This window comes from Harmonia axyridis, chromosome 4 (genome assembly GCF_914767665.1).
Source record: "Harmonia axyridis chromosome 4, icHarAxyr1.1, whole genome shotgun sequence".
Taxonomy (NCBI): domain Eukaryota; kingdom Metazoa; phylum Arthropoda; class Insecta; order Coleoptera; family Coccinellidae; genus Harmonia; species Harmonia axyridis.
The window spans coordinates 5,129,162-5,148,416 of NC_059504.1; the positions used below are offsets into that span (position 1 = coordinate 5,129,162).

The window sequence follows — 19,255 nt, forward strand, 5'->3', positions numbered from 1 at the left end:
CGACTGGCAAGATAGTGTCTATCAAACTGAGGTCAACCTATATTCTGAAAATTGACATCGATTGTCGAAACGCCATAACTTAAAAAATTAAATTAAAGGAAATTAAAAAATTGCTCACCTCTTCTCTTATTTACGTTAACACAGATAAATTCTCTGATTTCTGGAATAGTCAGAATCTCCGTGAAACGCTAATATATTATTGTCTCCTTATATCTCAAATTTTTTCGTGCAGTTCTCCGATGTTTTAATAATTATTCTGTTATTTGAGCCGGAAATAAATCCAAGAAATTAAAAAAAATCGTTCTGGATTATAAATCGCTTATCTAACCGAGCTGTATTAGATCTAAGATTGAACCTTTGGAACTTGGAAGTATTCTAGAGAAATCCATTCTTTTTATTGTGCAATGCTTTTCGACCATGAAAAAAAATCGTAATAAATTAGAAAAGAGCAGGGATTGAACAAGGGTTGTTCATTTCATGTATAATGATTGAATGTATTGAAACAAAATTTAAAATTAATCTTTTCAAATGATTTTTATTAAGTCGACTTCAACAACGCATTTCTGTAAGGTTTAATTTGGATCTCGACACGAAGGTAATGAGTCGCCTATTTCTCGAAAACATGTTTATCGCGTATTTTTCAATACCAACGTACCGAATATACACTCACAAATATACAGCACAAGGATAGAACGAATTTCATCATTTGGGAAGCAAATAAATTCCGGTTGAATATGTCCAAATGGCAAATAAATCATAGGGTCTTGCGTTTCAAGAATCCATCTGCGAAGTTTCGCAAAATAAAATCAAATAAAGGTCTGATGTTTGCGTGAAATCGTCGACAGGGGGACAGGATGTTGGTCCTGGGTCAACGGACAGGCGATCACAAAAGGTCACCGTCCTTTGACGAAAAACAGAAACGGAATATGTTTTGGCATACAATACTTTCGTGCCCACCTCTCTATTCGTTACCTTTTGGGTATAAGAGAGCGTAATGATGAACTTGGCAACGTTTCCGAATTCTTGGAAATGTTTACGGGTTTTTTGCCAGGTTCAGCGATTATAGATCACTGATCGACAAATGAACTTGTATGGAAAATGCAGGCGAAAATTCGGCAACCTTTTTCTTAACTTTTCAGTGAAAATTGTTATTTTTGTTTGTCTTGAAACCTCGTCCTTTTTTTCTTTTCATTAAAGTTTTAAGCTTAATTGCTGTGATTCCTATCTAAGTTACTTCTTTGTAGAGTTTTCCTGGTTAAACTCTGTCTTGTTTTGTGCGCTTGTTCTTATTCGTATTATTTCATGAAATTTCGTAGATTTTAATTCAAAATAATTATTTCGCTCTTCTGAACACAAATCTGAAGTCAATATGAGTCCTATGATCGCAAACGCTCAGTTAACAAGATACAGGCTGCTGAAGTCGAGAATTTCGATCTCTTGTATCTCTCTTCGTCCTCAAAATAAGATGATTGTGCCCAACAGGTCATATACAAATATTGTCAGATTCCAAGATACGGGGTGTTTAAAGTTTGAATGTATTGACTTGGATTTTCAGTGATTTCTTACATTTTTACAATTTCTATTTGAAAATCAGCAATTTCACATTTCTTAGAGGATTGTGGATTTGGACTATAAATTCTTAGTAGGATATTAGCAATATGTATATGTATAGGGCATGTTGGGAAGAATTATTATATTTCGATGTCTAGGATCTACAATTCTAATATTGTACGATTAACGTCGAATTAGCAGATATCTTGGTTGTCTATTCTAGAACAGGGTGAAATTACAATTAGTCCACAAAGGTTGTTCTACATTCGAAGGAAAGTGAGAATTATGATTTTGATATGAAATTTCATCAACGACGTTCCAAAGTCACATACTGCAGAATTTAATATCTAAGTTTCAGATTTCAAATGAAAAATAACACCATGTGAAATTGTTTCAAAATGCGAAGGTAATTATGGAAATTGAACTCAAGAAGATCATTATATTCTCTTCTTATATTCGACATTTTCTGGAAGGACAATCTCAGCGTGGTCCACCAGTTAATTAAATATATTACTAAATGAGCATGCAGTGTATAATTGGGAAAATTCCCAACTGCACATAAAATGTTATATGACCTCATGATAAGATAGATATTCTTTCGATAATGGCTTAAGCTTCGATGAAGTTCGAATGTGAGTACATAATTAAATACATATTTTACATGCATTATATAAATTTCAAATCGCACTTGTAGAAGTATCATCGAAATTGATTAAACGTAAAAACTATAATTCTGAGAATTCATCAGCCACTTGACCATTGAAGGAAATGAAAGTCATTTCATCTAACACGCTTAAATTTCACATTTCGTCAGTCGTAAAATCAAATACGAGTGCCATAACTAAAGTCGAAATGCATTCAGTCAACGAAAATCTCGATTTCAAAATCAAGGTGGATATGGGCCAAACAAGTTTTGTCCGTATAGAAGCGAAATTAACGACAACTGGCAGGATTCCATTAGTTGGGCCAAACCCGAGGACCACACACGCCTAAAGTCGTCATTTACGACCATTCGAGAGAAGAAGAAGAAGAAAGAGAGAAACGGCGGACGTGGCCTCTGGACTTAACGAATGTGCACGGCCTCGTTTTAACGGTAACTTCAAATTAAAATTGGCTTAATTTCAATGTTATCTCCTGAATACAAGAAAACCATATCGGGTGTTTGTTTTAATATTCCGATTACTGCGCTGATATAATAATTCCATCTCGTTTTGAATTCGAACATAAAAAAAATTCTCTCACGGTTTACCTGACTCGAGATGAATTAAATTCTATGCTGGATTGTGGGCTCATGCATGTCAATAGTACAATGGTGTGTAGAGTAGCGCTCGTGAATTTTTTTATAGAAAAGGGCAGGAAGTGAACTTAACGATGGTAGAATAAAATTAAGCCATATTGTAGCAGAGTTGGTTTAGAAATGAGCTTTTTCTTACTGGGTCGTCACCTTTCTACTTCTAAAAATACAAATGGAAGGATATCAATTTACTTTGTCTAGTTGATTGATATTGCTTTTTTTTTCATTATAGGTTTTTCAACAAATTTTTGATTTTGATAACTTCTTTAGTGGATACTTCAATTTTACGCAACGTTTTGTCAATTATGTTATGAATTCGTTCTCATTATTGACATAACCGAGGATATAACCATTAGCAATCTGTTTTGAAGTTAGAAATCAATGTTGTTGTCAATTAAGAATCACTTTTATATCGAAAACTTAATTTGAAAGCTTTTTTCGCTGCTAAAGATTGAAAAAACCGCATAATTCTCTACCTAGAAAAAATAATCCAAATGAATAATTTTTATTTGATGATTGAAAACTTGCATTGCTCCAAAGACAATAAAATGTTTGTACCAGAAACGCTTAGTACCACTAGGTAGTTCTGGATTTTTTCTATTCGAGTAGACTATAAGATATTCTTTGGTGAAAGAGGATATAACGGGTGTTTTTTTTCGAGGTATATAACTTTAAGTTGGCATAACTGTTCAAGATGGTGACCGATTTAACAACTGTCAAGTGATTCATTCTCAGTTTGGTTTGGCAATTCATCATGAATAGACTCACGCCTGAACAACACTTGCAAAATGTGCAATTTTATTTCGAAAATAATGGTTCTGTGCGGAATACGTATCGCGCACTACGTCCATTTTATTTTGTTTAGCGATGAAGCGCACTTCTGGTTGAATGGCTACGTCAACAAACAAAACTGCCGCATTTGGAGTGAAGCTAATCCTCAAGTGTATGTCGAAACACCGTTACATCCAGAAAAACTGACTGTTTGGTGCGCTTTATAGGCTGGTGGAATCATTGGCCAAAAACGATGATGGCGAGAACGTTACAGTCAATGGTGATCGGTATAGAGCCATGAGTACTAACTTTTTCATTCTTGAATTGAACAATCATGATGTCCAGGAGCTATGGTTCCAACAAGACGGCGCAACATGTCACACAGCTCGTGCCACAATCGATTCATTGAAAGACACGTTTGGTGACCGCCTAATTTCACGTTTTGGACCTGTGAATTGGCCTCCAAGATGTTGTGATTTAACACCGCTAGACTACTTTCTGTGGGGCTATGTAAAGCCATTGGTCTATGCGGATAAGCCAAAAACCCTTGACCATTTGGAAGACAACATTCGCCGTGTTATTGCCGATATACGGCCACAAATGTTGGAAAAGGTCATCGAAAATTGGACGTCCAGATTGGACTCTATCCGAGCCAGCCGTGGCGGTCATATGCCAGAAATCATATTTAAAATATAATGCCACAAGATTATCTTGCGGATAAATAAAATTCATGACAATCGAATAATCCATCGTTGTTTTATTGCAATTTAAAGTTCTATAGCTCTAAAAAAACACTCTTTATTAAACCATAGTGTGAAGTTCTCAGTGTTAATAACTGAAGATTGTAGAACAAAAGGTCAAATCACAAGTAGCACAAAGAAGACTTATTTCGAAACATTATTCCATAATATGCGTAAGAATCCACTCGGGACATAGAGATACATGTTTTTCGTTTTCTTCCTTCTCTCTCTCAACAAAACATTGCAGTAAATGAGCAAAAATTACACTTTAATTCTTATCGAAGCTTGTAATAACTAATAAGAACGTTCATTTCCACCAACAATAGACTGTTATGAGAACGATCGAAAAAACTCCTGAACTAATCAAATGCCTAAGTCAATGCCACTGTAAAAACTTAACAGCTTGGACTTTATTAAAATAATTTTACGCCAACTTTGTTGCTCGCGTATCCGGTGAATAACGAGGCCTATCGTTTTATTATGGTTTTATATACACCTAACCAATTTGGTATTAATGCGTTTTCTAAATTTGCGATTGTTTACTCGGCTGGATTTCATTGCCATTTCAGCAGCGATAAGATAGGTCAGTAACGACGCAAAACATAGGAAGCGTTATGGGTCGAACTCTATTAAATTGATTCGAAGGAGGATTGAGGTTTATATGTGTTTCTTTACGAGTCGTTGTTTCTGTTTGATTTGTCCCAATTCAAGCGTTTGGAAGGCGGTTTATTGACGTTTAACTTCTGGGTGTTTTAGATGTCTCTTGTTTATTTAGGATTTTTGTTAACTTCATCTGGAATTTTTACGTTTTAGGTTTTAAAATATTTAGTGTGTTTCTAAATTGGAGGTACAAAGGAAAATGAGAGATTCCTAAGATAATTTTAAGAAAAAAAGTCCTATGTACATGGACCCGAAAACGCTTTGTTTTCGAGATACAGGGTGTTTCTTCTAGTCCTACTTTTTTATGATTAAACCAGTTTATCGAATCTTCATCAATCTTCGCTACATATTGTGTAATGAGTATAAAAACTTATCATTAGTTTATTCATCACAGCTAACTAACTGGATCTTTATAATAATTTGGATTTTCCTGAAGATTACTAAAGAATTGTTTGAAAATTTTCAATCAAAATCTGTAGCAGATACCACAAAACTGCAAGAAACTAATGAATTTAGTACTGGACCGAAGTTTTTCTTCACGTTTTTCCTGTGGTCCATTGAAAAAACCTTTTGGGTAAAGATTTCCACACTGTTCCAGAAAAAATATCACCCTGTAGATTTCCATTCGAAATTAGCATATTACATGATGAGAACTTTAAGTTGGAATATTTATGCCAAATTAATATCAAATATCGTGTAAAGGGAAAGCGGTATTAAAAAAACTAAAATAAATATCAAACTTTAGCCTAGTCGAATTCATAATAATCGGTGCAGCAGTCCTTGAGTTATAAATGGTGTCCTGCTTTGTTTTACGTATAGGTATTGATATAAAATCTATTTTAAATCTGAACTTCAATCAAATCTGGCTTAACAATCTTCGAATGGAATCTATCCTATCAGATAGACACAAGTTTCATTTTATATGTAGTTTGGACTTTCCCTCATTAAACCTTTGGATTTCTTGTACGATCGTGCAGTAATATATTTAATTACTTCTGTTACTTTTTCTTGAGGATGAAGAAAAAATTTCATTTTAATCATTCATGTTAAAGTTAAGTGTTTTATTTACATTGTTAGGTAGTAGGTTATCATTTTTTCGTAGAAATAAATAAGTACCTCTTTGTTCAACTTTCGATATAGCGATTATAAATAAAAATAGAAGCTTTCCCTATGAGTGAATTGTTATTTGAATGTATTTCCTTAGGTGAATTCACTTTCATATAAGAAAATATGATGTGATTCATCTTTTTGGAGCATTCGATGAATGCAGATGCAACTTATGCAATAATGAAGACTGTCAACATTTTTCGAATCTTTAATATCTTAACTGACAATTTTTTTGATCCCTCGATTTTCTCTTGAATGATATGATAGCAGATGAAGCGAGGTGAAGGCAAAAGAAATCCACAAAAGCAAAACCCCCTTCCTTGTGGTGTATATCTCAGGAAATGAAGATACTTCGAAGTTTTGAGAATTTCATTTCGTCATTAGAGCGAAGTTCAAATCCTGTAGTGGGATGTTTATCATAAATTATGAAACATTAGGTGACAGATGGAAATAAACACCATAGCCAATAATTTGTGTTGTTTGCGAGTCAATTCCAGATAACTTTTTAGTTTTCTCTTCAGAAATTTTCAACATCCTAAATCTTGGCCATTTTTTTCGATAGACGTGAAAGCTTTCATAAATTTGGTTCAGTTCTTGGTCCCCCAATTTTCTCTCGTATGAAATGATGGCAGATAATCAAGGTGAGGACAAAAAAAAGTTTTGTCAGAGAAAGAAATAGGTAAAAACCATTGTGAAAAATTTGCAACGTCGACTTTAATTGGTTTATAGTTTTCTCTCAAAAAATGCAATCTTTACTATTCTTCAATTTCTTGCCTTCTGACATCTTTTTTCGATATAAGTGACAGCTTTTATGAATACAGTTCAGTTTGTGGCCTCTCAATTTTCTCTCGAAGTTCAAATCCTGTAGCGTGATGTTTATCATAAATTATGGCACATTAGGTAATAGAAAGAAATGAAAACTATGGCGAAAATTTTGCTGTGTTTGCGAGCCAACTTCAGATAATTTTTTTCCCTTCAGAAATCTTCAGTATCTTAACACCTGTCAATTTTTTCGATAAACGTCAGAGCTTCTATGAATTTGATTCAGTTCTTGGTCCCCCGATTTTCTCTCGAATGAAATGAAGGCAGATGAAGCGAGGTGAACTCAAAAAAAAAAGGTCCGCAAAAAGCAAAACCCACCTTGTGGTGTATAAGTCCGGAAAGAAAGATACGTCGAAGTTGTCGTCAAAGGTTGGCGGAACGTTCAAATACTGAGCACTATGTTCGAGCATTATAAAGTTGGACACACTCAGTAAAGCATCCAATCGAACATCAACTATCAACTCTGAAGACACAGTTAACTTTACCGGTTATAACACACTTAAGTAATCCAAAGGAGAACACTGCATCAACACATGGCAACTCTTAGCTTCTCTATTACGCACCAGTCGATCATTCAACAACACTGGAAAGTTTAACAGTAATATCATAACTAGTTTCATTTTTATTCCACAGTATGTTAATGTCACTCCGCGGCGCTGACTTTGTCCACGCACAACGCGATCGAAACGAAAGCAGCCGGTGGAGAGCGCTGCCTGCTGCTCACTCTCTGAAGAAGATAAGTGCTGCGAACGCGCCTGCAACCTTCCTCTGCGGACGGCGACGACTCAATGGCAGAGCGACGTCGTCTACGTAGTGCGCGAGGCTTTCTATTTGGGTCACTAGGTCGCGATGACGCCTTCGTGATTCGATGTTTGCCGAGAGTATCGAAGCACCGACGTTTTTCGTCAAAACGACAAGGCTATCTCGAAAATAAATTTTTTAACTCTCACACTGACCTTCCTGTCCTCTGGATTTGCAGATTGTCGCGAATTTCCACGCAACAGACCTTGCTTCCTCGTTTTGGTGCGGATCTGCTTTCAGTAGTCAGCGGTAAGTGGAAGTGACGAGAGGAGGGGGATTCTTCTGGAGTGTTGCTCAACACGGTTGGCGGAATCAGAAATGGAAATCTTGTTGAATCATCTGTCTTGGAAAAGTGAAGAAAGTTTTGCGTCGGGTCATGTTGGTCTTGTGCGTGGTTTTCCAGGTGCCCTTCACTTTGTGCGTTTGGTTTTATTAGTTTCGTTTTCGTTATGTAACAGCTGGATGCAGCAAGAATCAACCTTGACCATTTCTCTGTAGGAAGACTGATTCTTCGAATGATATAGATACATCTTAACGATCTCTCCTTTCACATTCAATAGGTATTGAAATTAATTTTTGAGAAAAGTGTACTGTAATTATTGGCCTCCAACGATGATTCTTTAAGATCATTAATTATAATATTTACAATCTCTTTAGCTTGAAAAATGTAAAATCTATCTACCATTCAGAGTGAAAAATATAATAGTACAAAAGGAAACAGAAACCATAGCAAGAAATCTGATCGAAGCACCGACGTTTTTCATCAAAACGGCAAGGCTATCTCGAAAATAAATTTTTTAACTCTCGCACTGACCTTCCTGTCCTCCGGATTTGCAGATTGTCGCGAATTTCCACGCAGCAGACCTTGCTTCCTCGTTTTGGTGCGGTGCTGCTTTCAGTAGTCGGCAGTAAGTGGAAGTGACGAGAGGAGGGGAGATTCTCCTGAAGTGTTGCTCAACACGGTTGGCGGAATCAGAAATGGAAATCTTGTTGAATCATCTGTCTTGGAAAAGTGAAGAAAGTTTTGCGTCGAGTCATGTTAGTCTTGTGCGTAGTTTTCCAGGTGCCCTTCACTTTGTGCGTTTGGTTTTATTAGTTTCGTTTACGTTATGTAACAGCTGGATGCAGCAAGAATCAACCTTGACCATTTCTCTGTAGGAAGACTGATTCTTCGAATGATATAGATACATCTTAAAGTCCTCTTCTTTTACATTCAATAGGCATTGGAATTAATTTTCGAGATAGGTGTACTGTAATTATTGGCTTCCAACGATGATTCTTTAAGATCATTAATTATAATACTTACAATTCCTTTAGCTTGAAAAATGTGAAATCTATCTACCAATCAGAGCGAAAAATATAAAAGGGCAAAAGGAAACAGAAACCAAAGCGAAAAATTAGATCAAAGCACCGACGTTTTTCGTTAAAACGGCCAGCCTATCTCGAGAATAATTTTTTTAACTCTCGCACTGACCTTCCTGTCCTCCGGATTTGCAGATTGTCGCGAATTTCCACGCAGCAGACCTTGCTTCCTCGTTTTGGTGCGGTGCTGCTTTCAGTAGTCGGCAGTAAGTGGAAGTGACGAGAGGAGGGGAGATTCTTCTGAAGTGTTGCTCAACACGGTTGGCGGAATCAGAAATGGAAATCTTGTTGAATCATCTGTCTTGGAAAAGTGAAGAAAGTTTTGCGTCGAGTCATGTTGGTCTTGTGCGTGGTTTTCCAGGTGCCCTTCACTTTGTGCGTTTGGTTTTATTAGTTTCGTTTTCGTTATGTAACAGCTGGATGCAGCAAGAATCAACCTTGACCAATTCTTTGTGCGAAGAATGATTCTTCGAATGTTATAGATACATCTTAACGTTCTCTTCTTTTTACATTCAATAGGTATTGGAATTAATTTTCGAGATAGGTGTACTGTAATAATTGGCCTCCAACGATGATTCTTTAAGATCATTAATTATGATACTTACAATCCCTTCAACTTGAAAAATGTATAATCTGTCTACCATTCAGAGCAAAAAAGATAATGGTACATAAGGAAACAGAAACCATAGCAAATAATTAGATCTAAGCACCAACGTTTTTCGTCAAAACGGCAAAGCTATCTCGAAAATAAATTTTTTAACTCTCGCACTGACCTTCCCGTCCTCTGGATTTGCAGATTGTCGCGAATTTCCACGCAGCAGACCTTGCTTCCTCGTTTTGGTGCGGTGCTGCTTTCAGTAGTCGGCGGTAAGTGGAAGTGACGAGAAGAGGGGGATTCTTTTGGAGTGTTGCTCAACACGGTTGGCGGAATCAGAAATGGAAATCTTGTTGAATCATCTGTCTTGGAAAAGTGAAGAAAGTTTTGCGTCGGGTCATGTTGGTCTTGTGCGTGGTTTTCCAGGTGCCCTTCACTTTGTGCGTTTGGTTTTATTAGTTTCGTTTTCGTTATGTAACAGCTGGATGCAGCAAGAATCAACCTTGACCATTTCTCTGTAGGAAGACTGATTCTTCGAATGATATAGATACATCTTAACGTTCTCTTCTTTTACATTCAATAGGTATTGGAATTAATTTTCGAGATAAGTGTACTGTAATTATTGGCCTCCAACGATGATTCTTTAAGATCATTAATTATAATACTTACAATCCCTTTAGCTTGAAAAATGTAAAATCTATCTACCATTCAGAGCGAAAAATATAATAGGACAAAAGGAAACAGAAGCCATTGCAACAACTTTGATCGAAGCACCGACGTTTTTCTTCAAAACGTCTAGGCTAACTCGAAAATAAATTTTTTAACTCTCGCACTGACCTTCCTGTCCCCTGGATTTGCAGATTGTCGCGAATTTCCACGCAGCAGACCTTGCTTCCTCGTTTTGGTTCGGAGCTGCTTTCAGTAGTCAGCAGTAAGTGGAAGTGATGAGAGGAGGGGAGATTCTTCTGAAGTGTTGCTCAACACGGTTGGCGGAATCAGAAATGGAAATCTTGTTGAATCATCTGTCTTGGAAAAGTGAAGAAAGTTTTGCGTCGAGTCATGTTGGTCTTGTGCGTGGTTTTCCAGGTGCCCTTCACTTTGTGCGTTTGGTTTTATTAGTTTCGTTTTCGTTATGTAACAGCTGAATGCAGCAAGAATCAACCTTGACCAATTCTCTGTAGGAAGACTGATTCTTCGAATGCTATAGATACATCTTAAAGTCCTCTTCTTTTACATTCAATAGGTATTGGAATTAATTTTCGAGATAGGTGTACTGTAATTATTGGCCTCCAACGATGATTCATTGAGATTATAATACTTACAATCCCTTCAGCTTGAAAAATGTAAAATCTCTCTGCCATTCAGAGCGAAAAATAGAAATAGAAACCAAAGCAGAAAACTTGATTGAAGCACCGACGTTTTTCGTCAAAATGGCAAGGCTAACTCGAAAATAAATTTTTTAACACTCGCACTGACCTTCCTGTCCTCCGGATTTGCAGATTGTCGCGAATTTCCACGCAGCAGACCTTGCTTCCTCGTTTTGGTGCGGAGCTGCTTTCAGTAGTCGGCGGTAAGTGGAAGTGACGAGAGGAGAGGGGAGATTCTTCTGAAGTGTTGCTCAACACGGTTGGCGGAATCAGAAATGGAAATCTTGTTGAATCATCTGTCTTGGAAAAGTGAAGAAAGTTTCGCGTCGAGTCATGTTGGTCTTGTGCGTGGTTTTCCAGGTGCCCTTCACTTTGTGCGTTTGGTTTTATTAGTTTTGTTTACGTTATGTAACAGCTGGATGCAGCAAGAATCAACCTTGACCAATTCTCTGTAGGAAGACTGATTCTTCGAATGTTATAGATACATATTAACGTTCTCTTCTTTACATTCAATAGGTATTGGAATTAATTTTCGAGATAGGTGTATTGTAATTATTGGCCTCCAACGATGATTCTTTAAGATCAGTAATTATAATACTTACAATCCCTTTAGCTTGAAAAATGTGAAATCTCTCTGCCTATCCGAGCGAAAAATATAATAGGACAAAAGGAAACAGAAACCATAGCAAAAAATTTGAGCGAAGCACCGACGTTTTTCTTCAAAACAGCAAGGCTATCTCGAAAATAAATTTTTCAACTCTCGCACTGACCTTCCTGTCCTCTGGATTTGCAGATTGTCGCGAATTTCCACGCAGCAGACCTTGCTTCCTCGTTTTGGTGCGGTGCTGCTTTCAGTAGTCAGCGGTAAGTGGAAGTGACGAGAGGAGGGGGATTCTTTTGGAGTGTTGCTCAACACGGTTGGCGGAATCAGAAATGGAAATCTTGTTGAATCATCTGTCTTGGAAAAGTGAAGAAAGTTTTGCGTCGAGTCATGTTAGTCTTGTGCGTGGTTTTCCAGGTGCCCTTCACTTTGTGCGTTTGGTTTTATTAGTTTCGTTTTCGTTATGTAACAGCTGGATGCAGCAAGAATCAACCTTGACCAATTCTCTGTAGGAAGGATGATTCTTCGAATGATATAGATACATCTTAACGTTCTCTTCTTTAACATTCAATAGGCTTTACATTGGTATTCATTTTCGATTTAGGTACCTATACTGTGATTATTGGCCTCCTATGATGATCTATTGAGATCATTGAAGACAATGCTTACAACCCCTTCAGTGTAACATCTGGAAGTAGTAGATTTGATTGCTTCAAAGGAGCATGGTGGATGGAAATCTTCAACAGCTGCTGGCCGAAATATTGAGGAATCTCTCAGAAATAAGGACAATATTAATTATTTCTTTTGTCGAAAAACTAGTGAAAGATCAGCATTATGAATACAGAGAAACAAACTGATATAGGTACTTCGAAGGACATAATACAACATCATTTGAATGAAGCCTGCATTATTGTGCATTGTGTATCAAATACACACCCTCATGATATATTTGAATTCACAGCATGTTTCTTGCCAGATATAAACCTATACATAAATACAAAACAAAATTACTACCCACTAAACATCATTTCTTTCGATCGCTCTCATAAATTCACAGTGCTTGTATTATTCGTTCTTACTTCTTGGCAGCAATCTCTCAACCTCTTCCTTCGGTAATAATTATCAAGTAGAACAATGTACGACCTTGGCGAATGTAATGGTTGATGCACTTCTTTCAAAGGTAAAAAAAAAAACTTGAGTGGGACCTGTAACATCATTAGTACTGTCACACCACTGCTGTCTTTGTGTAGAATCGGACGTTTTAGTATGTACTTAAGTAGATGTTAATGGTTTTTTTCGCAGTAACAATTATAAGGTAATCTTTAACAATCAGATCCCCACCACTCAAATTAGAAATCCATTGCGATTTTGTAGACCTTACTTAATGAACACTATTTATGTATTGTTTAACTGTGCCAAATAATCAAATTGGCACAGAAGCCAATTTTTGAGATGGATGTTTCATCAGATAATTTATTGAAGATACTAAACTGTTTCTGGTTGTTCTCTTCCATTGCAAGATCACGATAAATTATGAAGATCTCAAATTTTAATACTTGATTAAAAGATGTGTATGACTGAGTAATATTCTACAGATTTCTCCAACAGTTGATCCTCATTGTTTTATTTATGATTATTGATAAGAGTATAGAAGAATGTTCCTATCAACATATGCTACAAATTGTTATTTTCACTAAGCAAATTTTTGAGTCTATAAAAACCTAGTAGTATACTTTTCTTTTTGCTATGCAGTGAAAAAATGAACACCACCTCTAATTCTAAGGAACATGTCACAATATATCCGTTGTTACCAAACTGATAATTTCAACGTTGAGCGCATTTTAGCAATTTTCTCGGAATAGAGTAACAAATCCTTTCGTTATATAACAACGCTTTCCAATTGAATTAATTCAATGACATCAATAACCATACTGATAAAATAGTGTCAGTAGTTGCAATGTTAAAGTGTCAATGTCAACGAGTCAAATGGGAGAGAATCACAGAACGAAATATATCGTTATTCCTGGTTTTCTCAGAGTGATAAACATAGATAGAAGGAGCATATGTCATTTTCAGTAAGCAAATTTTGTACCCAACATGAATGATAAAATTTGACATGAAGCGCGCGGAAATGAAAACATATCAGTGATACGATTTTTCACTCAATTCGCGAGTTTCCCCACAAAGAATGCACTTCTTATGTCTCATAGTGTAGGTTTTATATTAACTCAAAATATATTGAAATAAATATGTAAATATATCAAAAGTTCAGAAAACAAACTTCAAGCGCGCCAAACGACGTGAAACAACCGATGACACTAGGAGAGCAAAAGAAGCCAATCCTTGGATTTCAGCAGGTAGGTACAGAAAATAATGAATATTCTGCTCATTATAAATTCGACAATCAGGAAAAATATCAGATTCCAAATATTCAAATTTGCATATTTAATCAAGAATCACTCAAATAAATATATTTCATTCAATATAATATACATTCAAAACGATATGGTAAAATTGTGGATTTGATAATATATCACAATACGACAACGTAATCTAACCATGTTGGGGACTCCCTCTATCTATGTTTATTACTCTATATGCTGGTTTCTAATACAAAAATCTTCGAAATGCTACTTTTGTCACTTTCCTTAAAAAAATGTGCGGTATCCTCTGAGATGATTTGAGAATATTCAAATTTTATATTTTCGATGTTTTGGGAGAGGTGATAATTCCCCTCAGTAACCCCCATATCTACGCCCTTGACTTCCTAGGACCTAGACCCTCATTCTCGCATAATCAGACTACATATTACAAAAGTTGGAAGTGCATCTGTCGGAAGAAATGGTAGAGAGAATCCAAATCTATTACACATCGGTGAGCACCCTCATCATATGTTCCGTCATCGTCTATAAACAACTATCTAAAACCTTGTCTTTCCCCTATTGGCGTTCGAAATTCATGCAGTGGTTTCGCGATCGAGCCTTGACATAATAACATTGGTACTACTGACACGCGTTCCACTTTGTTTTGTTGGTAACGTGGATTTCCAACCAACTAATTGCTTTGGGATTCATCGATTAGGATCCCCATCTCTACAGCCTGATTGTGTTGACACTGCATTTATTGCTTAGGTCGGTTTATTCTGTCAGTCACATCGATATGTTTACCTAACTTGTCCATGAAACGGAGAAATTCTCTATTTTCAATATATTGCCGACTATTGCAAATAGGGAGCAAAACTTCAAGCATTTTCGTGATATACGTAATAATGTGAATTGAAAGAAGGGTATAAACTCCCCAAGCACTTTTATTTTTTGAGGAACTTATGCAAATTTGAGTGAAAATTATGGACAAAAAAATTTTTGGGTGAGAACGAAAACTGGCTAATTAGGGTTCTTCACCGCTTTCCGAATTTTCGTAGACCTCACAGTTTAAGGAGAAACTAATTTCGAAATTTGGGAAAAATCATTAAAAATCGAATTTTTCGGCAACCGTCCGGAAAGTGCTCACTTCCCGGACGCTTTTTCTCTGAGAAAGTAGCATTTCCCGGCCTAGTCCGGAAAGTACGTACTTCCCGGACTAGGCCGGAAAAGAATCATAGAATCCATAGTAACCGAGATAACGGCTGACAGTTCATATGAAATTAGTTGTCAAAAATTTGTATGTTTTTTGATCGCAATCGCAATAAAATATGAAAAGCAGCAGCGATAGTGTTATTTTACATGGTTGCCGAAAAAATATTGTACGCAACACGCCCGAAAATGGTTTTTTTGGACTCACAGACTTCCAGGACTCGCTTACGCTCGTCCTGGAATTTTGTCTATTCGTCCAAAAAAACCCTATTTTCCGGACTTGTTACGTAAATTACTATTTTCGGCAACCGTCCGGGAAGTGCACACTTCCCGGACGCTTTTTCTCTGAGAAAGTAGCATTTCCCGGCCTAGTCCGGAAAGTACGTACTTCCCGGACTAGGCCGGAAAAGAATCATAGAATCCATAGCAACCGAGATAACGGCTGACAGTTCATATGAAATTAGTTGTCAAAAAGTTACATGTTTTTTTGATCGCAATCGCAATAAAATATGGAAAGCAGCAGCGATAGTGTTATTTTACATGGTTGCCGAAAAAATATTGTACGCAACACGCCCGAAAATGGTTTTTTTGGACTCACAGACTTCCAGGACTCTCTTACGCTCGTCCTGGAATTTTGTCTATTCGTCCAAAAAAACCCTATTTTCCGGACTTATTACGTAAATTACTATTTTATACAAGAATCGTTATATCTCCGAAAATACAGACCTCTAAAATAAAAACGTTTTTCGAAGATCAAGTTAGGATCTAACACATTGAGGTTTCAAGTCCGTATCTTGAGTCCAGATGAGGAGACAGCCATCAGAAAATTATTGAACTTTTTGTTCAAAATTTCAGTTTATAACCAATAATTTCTGAAATAATGTAAGAATCGCCCAACTGCAAGCATTTTCGTGATTTACGTAATCATATGAATTGAAAAAATTGTAGGTATAAACTCCCCATAAAGGAACATTTACTTTTTTTGATTTTTTAAGGGGTAGATACCTATTGCAAATAACTATTGCACGGTTCGTGTAAAATTTTGTGCTGATGTCTTCAAAATGATACAAAATTCAAGTGGGATATCGAAGAAAAAAATGAGGGAACGACCAACGTCAACTAATAAGCTTTTTAGCATTCGTTCATCCATGCGCTACCCTTGGAGACCACCCCTAAACCTATAAATACATATCTGGTAACCAAGAGTGCAATTGGCGCATAAATCAACGAACGCTCCCGACCTCAAATCAGTCTTATCCCTCATTCCTTTGATCCTCGATATCGTACAAATGTAAAATCTCGCGAAAACTCTAGACGGAAAATAACAGTCGTCTATTCCGTACGGCACATCGTGTCCTCGCAGCTTAATGCCGCCGGATTCGGGTCAATTCCTCAACAAATTGTCTCGCTCAGCCTGCATCACGTTTCTGCATTCAGCGGGGCTTATGAGCTGTTTGTGGATTCCCGATATTGTTGCGAATTGCCGGAATAAGTTTTGTAATGCGCTTCCCGCGGAAAAGTAGGCCAATCCATAGAGCGAGATCAACATGAAAATAATCGGATATCGCCGTGAAAATGCTGTTTGTTGCCACCGGGTCATTTGCATGTTCCCGTTCCTCTACACCTCCATTGTACGTGACGATGTGATGTCACGTTTTCCTGTTTTTTTTTTCACCGATATTCCATTTGCTCCAGTTTATCATTCGTTCTATAATTAAACCGACACTTTATTTCGGACTGTTTCTGGTGCCTTGAAACGACTGAATAAATACGCAAATATAATGAAAATGTTGTAGGTTTTATCGCGTCGTTGTTCCTTTTTTCGTAATTCGTTCGAGGTGAGATATAACCTTAGAATATTATTGACCCAGATAGATACGTCAGGTACTTAACCAAAACACTGAATGTTTTATAACAGTTAAGGATATGGATATTTCGCCTATTTTCCGGTATATTATGTTTCTTTTTGACGTAACATTTCAGATGACCGAAGAGTAGAGATACATGAAATTATTTCTGTGGATTTGAGCTTCATCAGGCTCTGAAAGATGATCAACAGTGAAATTATCCTAACAGTGTCATGACGTCACTGATGACGCACACAAAACCGTCAGTTTTTAAATTTTGTGTTGTCAATCCCTTGCTGTCATGTCGATGTACTTATTCTGTTTGTGCGTTTTATTTCATTCGTGATAAGAACTGGTTTTGGTTGTTTTCGATTTATTGTTCATCTGCTACACTCATGTTTATCAGCGTTCGAATAAAACATTGATTACATAAAGAAGTCCATAGATGTACAATAATATCGTGAAATATTGGGATTTATCGTGCAATATGGCCCAATATTGTACGTTAAAATTGTACGTCAATGGATCCCAATTTCTTTATGCAATCTATTTGCAAAATATTATTATATGTTTATGGGTCGCTTAGGAATTCGAATAAATCATAATTGAAATTCCAGTATCAAATGAAACGTTCGGAATAGAATCTCTAAATTCGATTTTAAGATGTGAGTAAAAATAATATTTTCATTCATTCGATGACGTCATATCAACTAACTATAATAGGTTCGACATTAGTGGCGGAACTCTGAGCACTGGACATTCAGTGAAATGCATATGGAGCCAATGGGTTCTACAAGAATTTACTTATTATGATCAGAAAAACCCTTTGTACGGCATAAATATTACAACAGTGATCAGTGATGGATTCATCAGTATGGCAACGCACTGGTCCCTGCCATTACCTCCTTCCACCTTTTTGGGTTCTCTGAAACTGTTATCTAGCATATTTCAATAGGGACATTTGTCTTTTGCATAGATTTTCAATAGATAGAAGACCTAAAAATATGTTCAGGTGAATTGAAACCATTTGTAGTTGTAGGGAGACTTTGCTGATACTGATAGTGGGTTGTTCACTTGAGAGTTTTCGAATGTCATGTAGAATAGGATCCATAAACATTTTTCGATTGTAGATCTCTAAGGCTATTTGTAACCATTTTCGAATAATTGAACTTAAAAGATTGTAAGCTGGGGCACACTGTATAATTGACCAAATGTGACAACACCAAAGAACAATGCTTCTAATAGTATATCATATTAATGACTGATCACATTTTGTGTAGTCAGAATAGTGATGATTATCCAGGATAACGTTTTGTATTGTTTAACAATGGAGAACGAATGAGAGTTTTCAGGGACATCTAGTGTCAAAACTAGCCTATAGAAAAACTTCTGTCTGTCAATCCAGGATTGTAGATACATCCTGGTTACCAAAAGAGAAAGATAAATTAACATTTTATCAACTTCGAGAACCATTTTCACCTCATTACCAAGACGCAAGCAACTAATACAATTCTCTCAACTATTAATAATAAAGAGTTATTCCATCACAACAATATATCATTTTGAGACATTACGGAATTGGAAGTAATAAGAAATAATTGTTTTTTCCAGCCATTCCGTCTTGAATCACGTCCGATGGTGCCATTTCCTAATAATTCCTCAAGACAACCTGTAATTTCGTGGTGAGCTTCGATCGCTTCACTGGCGACGCTACAGCCATAGTGGCAACCGACCTCAAGGCCGATATACCCAGTGCGCCACAAAGCAGTTACGGCATACTTCGGCCGAAACACTTCCGGCTTGGGCTGAAAACCAGATTTAGGGATTCCAGTTATAATGCGAGGAGAAAGTTGAAGTCCTTGGAAAGGGAATGTTTGATAGGCGATAGTTGCCTTATTAGATTGCGCATATATGATTATTAGGGCGTCTGATACCCAGTGACCCAATGTTTAAGTCTTAACTTGGTTGGTTGGCTATATCCTGGACGATAAATCTTCAGATGCCATATAAAAAATTAGATAGAATGTTTTAGAGTTTACAGGAAACACTCTCGAGAAGAACTCTTGAATTGATAGGTGCAGAAGAATTGATTGCTTCTCAGAGCTTTTTTTAATTCAGTACTTCTGATTCTTTCGAAACATTAAACCCTGCAAAATCTAAAGAGG

At 36.6% G+C, this 19,255-nt stretch overlaps 1 protein-coding gene across 9 annotated transcripts in view; it reads right to left on the minus strand.

Moving 5' to 3' along the window:
* Positions 1–19,255, minus strand: part of LOC123678747 (nuclear receptor coactivator 3) — a 268,127-nt gene that overhangs the window by 63,732 nt on the left and 185,140 nt on the right. For 5 of the 9 annotated variants that reach the window (XM_045615921.1, XM_045615920.1, XM_045615923.1 and 2 more), the window contains exon 1: positions 7,264–7,740. The exons of 3 other annotated variants lie outside the window; for them this stretch is intronic. In XM_045615921.1, coding sequence (XP_045471877.1) covers positions 7,264–7,355 — 92 coding nt within the window. In that variant the 5' untranslated portion in view covers positions 7,356–7,740. Of the gene's footprint in view, positions 1–7,263; positions 7,792–19,255 lie in introns of those variants that run through there. One more of the 9 variants, XM_045615930.1, reaches the window with a different exon arrangement.